The sequence below is a fragment of the Neodiprion virginianus genome, chromosome 6, assembly GCF_021901495.1.
Source record: "Neodiprion virginianus isolate iyNeoVirg1 chromosome 6, iyNeoVirg1.1, whole genome shotgun sequence".
Classification (NCBI taxonomy): domain Eukaryota; kingdom Metazoa; phylum Arthropoda; class Insecta; order Hymenoptera; family Diprionidae; genus Neodiprion; species Neodiprion virginianus.
This window is the reverse complement of record NC_060882.1, coordinates 22293936-22307142: the sequence shown is the minus strand read 5'-3', so window position 1 is coordinate 22307142 and position 13207 is coordinate 22293936. Positions and strand designations below refer to the sequence as shown.

Here is a 13207-nt window from a genome sequence, read left to right as displayed (position 1 = left end):
GTTACATATACATATATATATATATAGAGTATGTTCGATATACAGTCATTATAATAATACCTTTTACGATGATGATAATAATCATACTAATAATATTAATAATAATAATAAGTAGCAATAATTAATAATGTTGATAATAATAGTAATAAAAATAAACAAAAAATAATAATAATAATAATAATGATAATAATAAAAATAATAATAACAACAACAGTAATAATAATAATAGTAATATGAGTAGTAATATTCGTATAATGGTAGATATAATATTTATACGTTTATTTAAATATATTTATATATTTTAAATTTTTGCTAAAGCATGTTTTGCTATGCATGTTCGTAACAGCTACATTTTTGGAATGTTTCGGTAATATTTGGATCTGCCGTTCACTTTTTTGAATTTTCAAGCAGATCACTCCGAATGCGTAACGCAATTTAAAACTCCTAACTGAAAATTCGTTTCTTCTACATGTGGGTAATAAATAACATCGATTTGTTCAGTTTTTTCATACATTCACACACAAAGCTATTTATCTACTGTAGCACATTTTAAACGGCAGCTCATTTTTTTCAGTTTCACAAATGCAACTGAGCCGTTGTACCCATTAATGGTCAATAGATGATTTTCGTTACTATATATTCTTTCTTTCGCGCTGTCGTTTTTCCTTCTTTCATTTCCTTCATCAATTATTTCTTGCATCAATTATTGCATACTTATGTATATTGTTATTATTACTTCACGTGTTTAGAATACGATTGAAAACAGTCGCAGACTTTTTGGGGATTATTTTCAAACGCAAAATTCTGTTCAACATTTCTACAATTATTCATAAGTGTATATATAATGCATTAAATCTATTAACTATTCGTATATCATTATATGTATTTTATATAATTTTATAATAATTATCTACTTTTAGGTACACATCTTTCTTTTTGTCCACACATGCGAGTATATTTTGAGATCACCAGCTGGAATTATTCTTTGGCTAAAGTTCCGTAAAACTTTATCCAAAAGTTCAATTAAAGTTTTAACAGAAGCATAACTTCATCCTGTGGCGCAGATGATTCAGGCTTACCGTGCTTCAAGGACTATGAAAAAAAATACTCCAAAACGCTTCAATGACAGATGAAATGATTCTTTGCTATCCCAATCATATGTTTCACCGATCAAAAATACTATGTACTAAATCGCCATCTTTATGAATACATAAAAGTAAATAGCATATTCACGTTGTAAATTATTTGCTCCTAGTAATCACCTACCATTTAATCCTTGTCTCTTGCACGGCATCATAGAATGTAGAATATTTTATGTTTACTCCTATTTCATACCAACATTAATATAATACTTTGATTACTTAGCAATTAATAATTATATATTACTCAATGTATTATATTTCACGCCTTATATCTAGTGACTAGAGTGTACACTCTTTGAATCCTTTGCAGGACGAAAACGCGTAAAGAAAATTAAAAAGGAAACCTATAATTATTGATCGTATCTAATATACGAATCGTATATATATTATACGATTCGAAACTAGCGATTCTTAAATCTAATATTTGGTGTAGCTGTCTCTCACTGAATTGGGCAATTTCTTGCCAACTGAAGCATAACTCAAATGAAACTTACGTAATAATATATATATACTTGGTTGACTAACACCTAATTGGATAAATAGACTTATAAGTATTGTACTTTACTTCATAATCTTTCGTCTTAATATTATGCACACATTTTTTTACTAGAATTGTCGATACCTGTTCTTTTTTTTTAATATTCATATCATGTCTACTGCGTAAATTATTTCTATGAATATGGTAATAACTATTTTTCTACAATTTAGAATGACTATATAACGTTTCTTAGACCATCTGCAAACCGAAATCAACAAGATATGCATGTTGGTAAAGTGTTACATATTAATCTCTAAAAAAAGAGTTTAATCGCTATAACGTTATTAAACAACTAACAATCCTAAGTGAAAACATAAATAAGAATGACAATTCAATCAAACTCTCTTAGGGTACATATATATACGTTAAACATATATGTATGTATATATTTAGTTATTGCAAATTGCTAAAATGGGAAAATCTATTAACATTTAAACGCGGGATAGATTTCCTATTCAGCTGTTCCGTATAAGCAGTTACTTATTATTTAAAATTAAATATTTTTCCAAATGATATTTCAGTTCATGAAGAATAAAAAAACATTATCAACATTACCTGGAAAGCCAGCTTTTGTATTTTTCACATAGCCCTTGAAACTCGTAAAACTCCGAAATTACTGAACCACAGGAATTCTACGATATTTAGCTAGTTTAACAAAAGAGCAGTATTGTCTTTGCTTAAAAATTAATTCTTCGAAGTTTTTCTTAAGTTTTATAAACTATCCTTGTATCCCCTGCATCACTGCATTGTGGATTACATCAACGTATGATTTCTTACATCATCACTAAGAATATTATAGTAAGCAATATAACGGTTAATTATTTTCTTAGTCACACGTTCGTCACTAACTTATAACTCTCGTGAGTTCTTAAATTATAATTACAGAACTAAACCCTTAACACTACGTATAATTAATTATGTCTCATAATACCGACCTACCTTATTCCTAGGAAACCTCATTAATCCGACGAATCCGAATCCGACTCTGGTGGCTGTTCAGGAAATTCATTGTGCACCTCGGGTGTAGCTTCCGGAATTTTCTTACTCAACGTTGCTGTGACGTAAGCGCCTGGTCCCTCTCCTTGCGTATGCTCGATACCAACCCTGATGAAAATCGCATTTATTTCCGTAATTTTCTACACCTCAGGAAGTTCACAATTGGTATTGCTTCTTTAGCCACATCCTCATACGACATACCTATATTCATGCCGCGACAAATTCCTCACGTATTTCTCAGGTGGATTGTCGCTGTCGCTGTTCTGAAGACTCACACTACGCGCTGTTGTGTGAGACACCTGCGTAGCTGGCATTGTGAACTCGACGTAACAATATTCAGCCAGTTGTTCAGGGATCTGATCGTACGAAGTCAAAGCCATTCTACAGACAAGCTGATGGGTCGTGTAGGCACCTGGAAACGGAAGTTATTTCAACTTGGACAGTTGCAATATTCGCCTGATAATATGTACCAATATGTTGGACAACGTTACAGAGTTTCTTCACGCTAATTCCTCGGAAAATTAGGTGCCAGAAATTTCTTTCAGATTGGAACTTGCACGCTGCGTAGCTCGAACTCCACTCGACGAATCGATAAAGGCGAACGCAGCGCGTACTGCGTTAATTATAATTAATCAAATGGCAAACAGTACCTTGGCCTTCTTTGGGTAGTCTTGGCATTCTCCAGACTATGGCACGATGCTGATGTTCGTATTTGGCCTGGCCGGAGGTCACCTCCATCAGTTGTGGTTCTAGCGTGTCAACGGCTCCCAAGAATCTCTCTATACCCTTGATCTTCCCAGTTCTTCGATGAGCCGACTTAACAGAGCCGTATCTGAAATGCTTCTCAACTCTAAAGAGGTAGATCCAACACTCGGGAATCGGAAACCGAACCATCACATCCTCGCAGGGCACCTGGCCGAGCTTCCTCGATGCAAAACCGGGCACCAAAATGTCTGCTCTCAGCTCAACCTGTTAAATACGCCTTATGAAATCTGCATGTATGAATAACATTGAGACAGGATTCGTTGAATCACTGTTATTGCTTTCAACAAGAATTCAAGTGTATTGATACACACAAGGATGAGGGTTCCCCTTCCGCACTTTATATAAATCATATTACAAATGGTTCTCCCGTATCTACATATGCTAAATATGTGCATGCTTTCCGCCCACCTTGTTTCCGGTTACGCACATGACGGCTTTCAGCTGTAGGGGTAACTCCCTATTCTTAGGGGGTCTTACCCTGAATCTCATCAACTCGATGTAACAGGCATCAGGCGGTTTAAACCTTACAAAATGGTAGTGTGTTATCAATTAGCTTGGCAAGCAGTGCTGTTAGTTTTATTACTTTATTATGGGTGCATTTTGTATTGGACAAATAAAATTCGAGGAGTTTGGAAAGAATCTAGGAAATATAAAAAGATAAAACTTGCTTTCGTAATAAATACGGAGTAATTTTCACTCACTTTATAATCCTAGATCTTTCGTACTCGTCCTGCTGTACGCAGGAATGGAATTCAACGTTTTCTAACCGAATCCATTCCTCTGTTACCACGGGGATTATATCGTGTCTTCCAACAACTTCTTTACCCTGTCTCCACATATCGTTGATTCCCAACTCAACGTCAGGCATTCCTAGGAGGATTTGTTTGGTTAGCGTACTAACGTCCTTGTGTAGCAGCACTTGGAGCAAAAACTCTCCTGAAATATCTCACCTGATAAAAATCCCAAGAAGAAGAGACGGACCCTCGCAATTTGCTTATCAACATGTCCTTCGGCGCTTTGTTCAACGTAAAGCTCGTCGACTACCGTTATTTGTACCTCCTCCATCTTGTAATTCAAGGCTCGATCTCTGTGAGCTGGTAACCGGAAGAGAGCTTCCTCAACGGCGTTCGAAAATTGTTTCATATCCTCGTAACATTGAGAACCAATTTTGAAAAGTTGTGAGATCTGTTTGGGTGTGAGAATTATAAAATTTATTCTTGGAACATTATGAAACGCCGACGCTTGGTTGATGTAAAAATGACAACTATAAATAAAACTGCTTCTACCTGAGGTGCGTGCTCAACAGGAAGTCCCAGCTTCTTAAGATCGCTACCAAACTCCTTGACTCCTTGGTAATCTCCCTGGATGGCATACGCCGCAAACTGGCTCAGCTTGTTAGTGATCCTTTCTGCTTTGGTAACCTGACCTGGTCTGACCCCAGGCCTCTCTTTGTAAAAAATGTACTGCAACTTAACCGTGAAGATCTTGCCGTATTGATCGAATTGCTGTGCACCAATATCCGATACTGAATAGCACGCCTGCAAAGGCAGCTCTTGGAACGGATCCTTGTCATCTTTTCCATTGAATAGTTGAAGAACCGGATTATCGCCTTGATAAACTAATTTCACAAAGATTTTCTTCCAGAATCTTTGACCAGTGATCTTCTTTTTATTTGGCTGACGCAATTGCATCTCCCATCCGTCTCCGATATACGTCACTCGTGGAAAATCCTCCAATGGTTGACTTACATCTTCGTCAAATAACGGAGTTGGTGGAGTTTCCTGGAAAGTCAAAAAATAAATTATTCTCCACCATGCTTCAAGCTCATACGCTTTAAAGCCTCAAGTCAAGCCAAGTGTTTGCCAACCTGAGAGTCAGTTCTGGTCATTTCGCCGGCCTGTGCTGTTTCCAATGGTAAAGCAGCTTCTTGAGCAAATCCAGCAGACTTGTCGAAGGGATTAAAACGCGGAGAAGAATCAGCGTAGGCAGAATTCTGCGGACTTCTTGGTGGTGGCGCAATGACAGGCACCGGACCACCTTCCGTGGCTGTCAGCTGATCCCCTTCCTTTGGTCTAAGAACATACTCTGCTATACTTACTTGCTATACAAGAGATGTATAAATTCCTCTTCGTGAAAGGGGACAATATATTTCTAAAGGCATTTACACTAGAGCGCTAGCTTACTTGATGAATATACTGAAATCTGGTGCTTCATCCGAATCCACAGATTCGGTCCTTTTCGCTTTGTTATCCTGAGGTGGTGCTGTCATACTAAGAAAAGAATCGAAGCCTTCGTTCTCACCGAAACCTGTCGCAGTTTCAGACCCGGCCACGGATGAATCACCCCAAACTTATGAGAAAAATTTACAAACTGTTAGTAGGACCGAAAGAAAAATTTTGGTAATAAAATCACTAAACACCAATGTGCTCTTACCGTCGCTAGATGTGTCCATCGCAGTTTGTCCAGCACCAAACGCATCGAAAAATGACTCTCCCGGTGGTTCAGGCTCCGCCGCTTTATCGAACTTAGAAGCGAAAGCGTCGAAAGCATCTCCTGTGGATTCAATGACTTTAGCTGTTGCGGAGAAGTCATCGAGACCTTCCGTTTGGTAAACCCCACTAGAAGGAAATTCAGAGGCTGGTTCAGGGCTGGTAGAAACCAGAGAAGGTTCCCGTTCCGACTGGCTCAAGTCACCCAGTAGATCCGATGCAAATGTAGTGGTATCCTGTTGCGCAGAGAACGGAGCGGAGGTCGTATTCACTCCTGGGACCGTTTCAGTATACAGAGGTTCAATTATTCCAAAAGCAGAAGCAGTCGAAGATACGAAAGACTCGGTCAATGGTTCTGCAGTGGCCATCATAGTCGGGGCTTGATCAAGCATGGAAAATGTAGAACTCGTTAGTTGCGCTCCAATGGTATCAGAGAAAGTGGTCTCTGCAGTAGAAGAGAAGTCAGCTGACGCGATGTCCTGGATGAAGTCAGAAGCTGTGAACGGGCTGTTGGCCGAGAACGGTGTCTCCGAACTGATGGATAGTCGCTTTTCAACCGCGGTTGCGGCACTCTCGGTCGGATAATCTGAGGTGTGAATCGCGTCACCCTGGGGAACCTCAGTTTCCACATCTGCAAACGGATTCTCCTGATTACTAGTAACCCTTGTGATAACGGAAGTTTCAGTACTAGAGAACAAGGTGGGTTCCGTCTTTGGAGCAGAAAATATCATGTCTGATGCGGAAGTGGGTATATTATCCAGGTTCGGTGCATCGAAGAGATCCATTATGTCGCTATTTCTCAAGTTTGTCTCAGGCTTGCTGTCGTCTTGGGCAAGTTCTGGTACGTTGCCGTCGACGTCTAGCAGATCAGCAAAACTATGTTCTGGAGTTGGCGACGGTGAATGCATCAGGGTAGGACTTGGAGTTCTTGTTGCTTGGAGGCGGTCCAGTAGATGATTAGACGTAGCATCCATCGCACCGGTCACCGAGAGAATTAAATCTTTGGTTTTCGTTGTTTGAGAAGAAGGTGGAGGAGGAGGCTGAGGCCTTGGCGGAGGAGGTCTCATGGGCGGTGGTTTTCCATTTTTAGGTTCAAGAACTTCAGCTGGATACCCTGTTTGAACGATCATTACTGGGGATGTTTTACTAGTTTCTTTTGGACTGCCGAAAAGGTCGGTCTCTTGATCTAGTGGCTTCTGTTGTTCAGGTTCTGCCTGACCAAATAGGTCTGTATTCTCACCACCGTAAATGTCATTCGATTGCATATCCATCGGAAATGCAGTTACCGAGGAAGTTTCAACGCCGAACAGAGAACTTGGCGCTGTAGTTTCTACGCCGAAAGATGCGAAAGGATTGTTGGAGTCTATAGTAGATGGTGGTTGATAACCTGGATCGACACCGAAATTTAAAAATGGATTTTCACCACCGCCAGATGCTGTTGCAGGGCCAAAGTCCTGCAGGAATGGATTCGAAGCTTGCTGATTTCCAGCAACATCAGTTTGATCGTCATAATCGTCCATAAGGAACGGATTTCCACCCTTGGATTCCATCTTGAACGAGCACTAAACGTCGTCAATATCTAGCAACAATAAATAGAGACAGTACTTATCTGCGAGCGCTCAACGATTAGCAGTAAACCAATAGTCAAGGAAAATGAATAAAGTGGAAACGATATTACAATTCGATAATTATTATTTTTCTATCAATTCCGACTCGAGTAATTTCAACTCTGTCTTGCCAGGACCAATCGTGGCAAAGCTTGTGTCAAAAGGATCGATATCCTCTTCCTCGGGAAATTCTCTCGATTGAAAGGGTGTCAAAATTTTTACGCCTGTATCTCGACCAGACAACCCCAGAAAATCTTGTGGCTTCTCCGGTTCGCCGGCCCGCGGATCAAAATCGTCTTCAACAGAAAGTTCTGGATCAAAATTCTGCTCGTTGCAGAGTTTCTTCGAGGGTAATTGTTCAGGTATTTCGCTTAGCTCACTTTCAAGTATCCTTAGTTCAGCTTTTCCAGGAAGAATATTACCTATAATGGAAGTGTCAAATGGATCGGTGTACAAAATGTCTTTCTCTTGAATGGTTACCGTGGCCTCAATTCTTGGCGTTAAAGGTTTCGCATCTACTTTAAACTCAGCGTCCAGTAGACTCTCTTGTCTTCTGGGTTTAGCCTTTTTGTTGTGAGCTTCGATATTCACCTCGAAGACCGATTTTTGCTGCTCTTCGGATTCCTCTATCAAAGAAGTGGACACACCCACGATCTTCAAACTCTTCGGCCTAGCAGTAGTCGCTGAAAAATCCGAGAATCTTCTTCCTTGATTGATCTCAGCTCCCTCAGCTCTCGGATTAAAGTCGTGATCACTCAAGCTATGAGAAAGCTGGGAGTCTCGCTTCAACAATTCGGATTCTATCAATTTTAACTCTTTCTTTCCAGGTGCAACTTTTGCCACAAAGCTTGTGTCAAAAGGATCGATGTCAGCCTCGTCGCCGGGTTCGTCTTCAGATAAAACTTCTTCAAACGATCTCTGAGAATATGGTGTCAAAGGCTTCGAGGGAATTGATTTTTCCTCTTCTGAAGTCTTGAGCAAATCAGGTCGTTGAGACGGAGTTGGTAAATCAAATGCGACACTTTTTACGGGAGCAGCGAGCCCGAGTTCTTCTGGTCTAGATGGTTTCCGACCTTGTTGAGGAACTACGGCGTCATCTGCGTCCCCAAAAGTAACTTCGAAATTAGGAGGAGATGGTTTGACAACTTTCGGAGGTGCGGGAGGTCGAGACGGAGCAGATTTGACAGGAGTTTCGTCTCCTCGTGGATCAAAGTCGTCGTCAGAGAGAGGCTCGGCGTTCTCAACTTCACCAAGAAGTTCCCGTTCAAGGAATTTAAGCTCAGTTTTTCCAGGCGGAAGCTCCACTACGCCAGAGGTATCAAAAGGATCGACGTAGGTGATCTCTTCAATTGGGGCGATGGGCTGATCAACTAATTGACTTAGATCTGTGACAGAACCACCTAAGAGATCCTTTTGAATAGTCGAAGAAGCGTCAGTGTCAAAGATGTCACCGTCTTGGTCGTCAGCGTTCTTTATAAGCCCAGTTTCGTAATCACGACTGAGGCCAGCAGGATCGGTAAGAGATATAGCGACTTCAGAAATGGGAAGATCTTCAAGCTCCTTCTCGATGCATTTCAATTCCGTCTTCCCCGGTAAAAGATTTTCAGCAAAAGTAGTATCGAACGGGTCTTCCTCGTTTACAAAAGTTGCAGCTTCAAAGCTTGCCTCAATTATCTCACTCTGAAACTTGTTTTCCTCAGATTCTTTGGCACTAAAAGGATCGTCAGCTTCTTCAAGTTTCAAAGGTGTTTCCGAAGTCGTGCTCAGATCAAACTCAGTATCATCCAAATCAGGTATTTCTTCAAGGATAGTTTTTTCCCTCAGGACCTCAAACTCGGAGATATCAACTGGGTCAGAGTCGAGTTTGAAAGTGGTGGTTGCGTTGGTCTCCGGTGTAACCGGTCTTGGCAAGACGGGTGGTAGCTTCGTTAAGTCGACAGGAATGTCAGGAAGATCGGAATCATCATCAAGAAGTGTTTTCTCTACGACAGCTGACTCGACAACTCCGGTGGACGGTAACGAGTCCAGTTGCTCAGACTCGTCAAAATCACCAAGCAGCAAATCGTTTTGGGTCGTAACCTTCCTAGGTCTGGATATCTTACAGGTGCTCACGTGATCTATACGACCGGACAATACTTCAACGGCGTTTCCTAAGCTAACAAGTTTATTTCCTCGTTTGTCAACGGTCTTCAGCACCTTGTCAGCGCTCGTTGTATCGAAAGGATCGTCTCCAAGTTCCTCCTGCGTAGGACTTTCTGGAATGTAGGCGAGTTGAACGTCGATGTTCTGAAGAACGTCTACATAAGTGGTGTCGAAGATGTCTTCTTCCGCTGAGTCTTCCTGGTCATCTTCGTCGTCGGGTATCTCGACGAAACCATCAGAGACGTCGTTAACGGGTTTCTCTTCCTCTTCGGGGCTCTTTTCACCAATTGGATTACCACTCTCGTCGAAGCCTACCCACCGCTTGGCCTTTCTCTTATCATTTTGAGCATTGGCTACCTTAGGATCCTCTAGCGGTGCTTTGCGTTGGAAAAAGGACGTCGACTTGATGCGGTCTAGGTCACCCTGACTTTTCTTCAAGATCGAGTCTACACCAGCTGTCAAGGCCTCGAACTTCTTCCACTCGTCGGATCCCGCGGCTGCGGAGTCTGCGTTGGGCTCAGCTGCACCAGGGTCGCCACTCTCGGCGGCTCTTTGCTGGGCCTCGGCCCGCTCTCTCCGGTAACGCTCAAGCTCTTCGGGGTCAAACTCGTCCTCCTCCGCCCCCTTCTTTCCCTTCTTCTGCTTTTTCTTCTTCTTCAGACCCTTGGCTAGCTTGTGCATCCTCTAAGAGCTACCGCGGTGTGACGGAGGCCTCTGGAATCATTCCAAGACAGTCGCCGTTTAACCGCAAACTGGGTAGTTAAAAATTAAAAACTCCCACCGACATTCAAAACTATATGTATTTGTTTTAAGCTGACATTTCACACGTTAACGAGCGTTCCTGTTTTAAACAACTGGTAGGAGAATACACTGGTTACCTTGAATCTGTCAAAATCAGTCTAAGGGTCTGTACATACGTAAAAGTCATTTGGCATTGTTTAATATTCCGACCGATATCGGCTACGCCGTGTAGAAGCTGCAATCGCAATGAAATTCAGGCTTCCGTTAATGACAGAGTAAATTTTATTTTTCAATTTTTCAGCGTGGGTGAAATTTTTCTGTTGCTAGAAGTTATACCTAAATAAGTCTCGGAGAGGCAAAAACATTCTACAAATAATGATACTGAGGTTGAACTTTTCATCTGGCTGATTTTAATACATTGTACGGGATGTTTGCCAAGCGTCGGTGCGATCGATGTATGGCACCGCACTACACCAGAACCTTTCTATATACATACTCTTTACTCGCATATGCAATAAATAAGCTTATATATTCATACCACATGCAGAATTTACATTTTAATTAAATTCTCAGCGTGCCAACGGCGTCTTAACATTTCTGGATTCAGGTAAGTGATTCAAAATTCCCTTAGTTATTTCTCATCACTCCTTCAATATTAAGAGCAAAGGCTAGAGAATTACGTACTTTAAAATGAGATCAAACCGACTTCAATGGCTGCAATTAAAGTTCAACACACGGATATAAAAATAACTGTATTAAATGACAATAATCTTTACCGTGCAGGGTATGTTTCAACACCCATTACCGACAAAAATCTGCACAATGCTCTGCATTTGCAATCAACCAGCGCTCGTGGAGAAATGTTTAATTATTTCTGGGGTTTAAATCGATTCCCATCAAAGTAACCTGGCTCTTTGCCTAAATCAAGATTCCCTCAGATATCTAAATGCGAAGTGAGATCCAAGCAATTCAAAGAACTTTGAATATTTCTTATAATCCACAAGCAGCACTGCAAATCGAGGGCGAACCGCGGTATGATGAAAAACTGACGTCATATATCACACTCGTCGCACGATGTTTGAATTTAGTTGAACAAGAAATTAAGAAATAATGAATCAAACTTCATTGTGTATTTCACCTTTTTTTTCACTCTTCTCGATGACGAAATTTGACCCAGTTGAATGCGGTGAAATTGACGAGCTAGTTATTTCGAGATTATCGATTCGCGGTACCGTGGGGTAAGCAACGGGTGCCGGTAAGAGAAAGAAGGTAGATCCGAAGCTCGAGCTAGTGCGAATGAATGAGCAAGAGACGCGACGAAACGTAAGGCGAAGACTTAAGTCGAACTTATATTTAGAAATCAGTACTTTTGCTCTGCGGCCGTATGAGCAAAAAATTTATGGACCTGGGCACTTGATAGACTATAAACTGAAAGTCTATATTAAATGGAAGACTAATTCAGAATTGCCATCGTAAGATTCATGGTAATAAATGATAAACTTGAGTAAAATCTGGATCTGTAATGGAAGCTATTTTTGATCCTTACTGTCGGGATATTCAGCTTACTCTTTCACAGGTATGAAACTAATTCTTGCACTTGTTTAAACACCGAGGGCAAGTAATGATGACGGTGAAAAATAATTTTACATGATATCCTTGCGGTTTCACGTTACTTTAGTTTTTCACCGTAGTTCTGAATGAATAAATTTATAGATGAAAATGTTAAGTAAAGGAGTGGCATTGATAGTTTTTCTCCCAGCGATGACGAGCACATAACTTTTCCGTAAAATACGGAAGTGTGGCGACAATTTCGATTTTTTGCTTTGAAGTATATGAAAATAACAATTTTCAGTACCTTGTGAAAAGCTCCATTTTCAAGTGACACTTTAGTTCGTTATCGATTTGGCCTTCGAACCCTTTTGATCTCTCGGCACTTACACAACCTCTCATAGACGTAATTTTGAGTGAACTGGTTTTATCCTATTACAATTTCTTTTGATCGAATCCTTCGACAATTTATGAATATATGAAAATCTGATAGCAATCGCGGAGTTGATTATTAATTACATTGTTTCATATATTGATAACGGAATCTTTCCTCGGTAAGCTTATGTTAAAATATATAGGAAATTGTAAAGATGACCAAAAGTATGGAAAAACTCAGCGAATGTTTTCATTAAATTCAATGAGACATAGAACAAATGTCGACGAGATGAATTAAACGATTACTTCAAAAACTCGAAAAGTCCAAACGCGGACTCCATTACTGCAGAACGAGGCCGATTGGATTGAATGACTTTAAGCTCCCCCAACTCGCTACATATCGACAGCTACTTACAATTAGACACGCGCCCGGAAGTGATTCTCGATCAATGATCGAAAAGTAATTGAGAATTTGCGAAAAAAAGGTGCAATTGCGAGATGGATAAAACTTGGAGTATATCATGCAGACTCCCGTGTAGCAGACAGGAAGATGGTAGGTAACGTTAGTCGATACTCACAATTTGAGCCTCATCAGCCCCGTCGACGATGTGCACATTTTTTACGCGTCATTCCGCGACTACAGCCAAAAAAGAATGGTATTATTAATAACTTCCCGATCACTACACTGGCCGTGGACGTGTGGCAGCGTAAACCTTTGCAGCTGCAAGTCCAATATTTCCGAAGCCCGCCGAGAGCCTGAGGCTCTGATGAAAGCGCCGGCTCTGCTGACTCGCTCGCGCAAGCTATTTCCAACATCGATCCGTTCGCCGAGAATGCGCGAATGCGCGCACCCCCGAGGACGCG

General features: G+C 40.8%; 1 protein-coding gene across 1 annotated transcript; it reads right to left on the bottom strand.

Moving 5' to 3' along the window:
- Positions 1-212: 212 nt before the first annotated feature.
- On the bottom strand, positions 213-13147 carry LOC124307980 (protein stoned-B-like). Its single transcript, XM_046770233.1, has 12 exons — positions 12922-13147; positions 7625-10393; positions 5875-7492; positions 5625-5790; positions 5309-5513; positions 4728-5222; positions 4392-4626; positions 4143-4311; positions 3850-3964; positions 3327-3645; positions 2878-3088; positions 213-2784 (listed from the first exon to the last, which is right to left on the bottom strand). The coding sequence occupies exons 2-12, from the start codon at positions 10358-10360 to the stop codon at positions 2640-2642; spliced, it is 6414 nt and encodes a 2137-aa protein (XP_046626189.1). The 5' UTR covers positions 10361-10393; positions 12922-13147; the 3' UTR covers positions 213-2639.
- Positions 13148-13207: the final 60 nt, after the last annotated feature.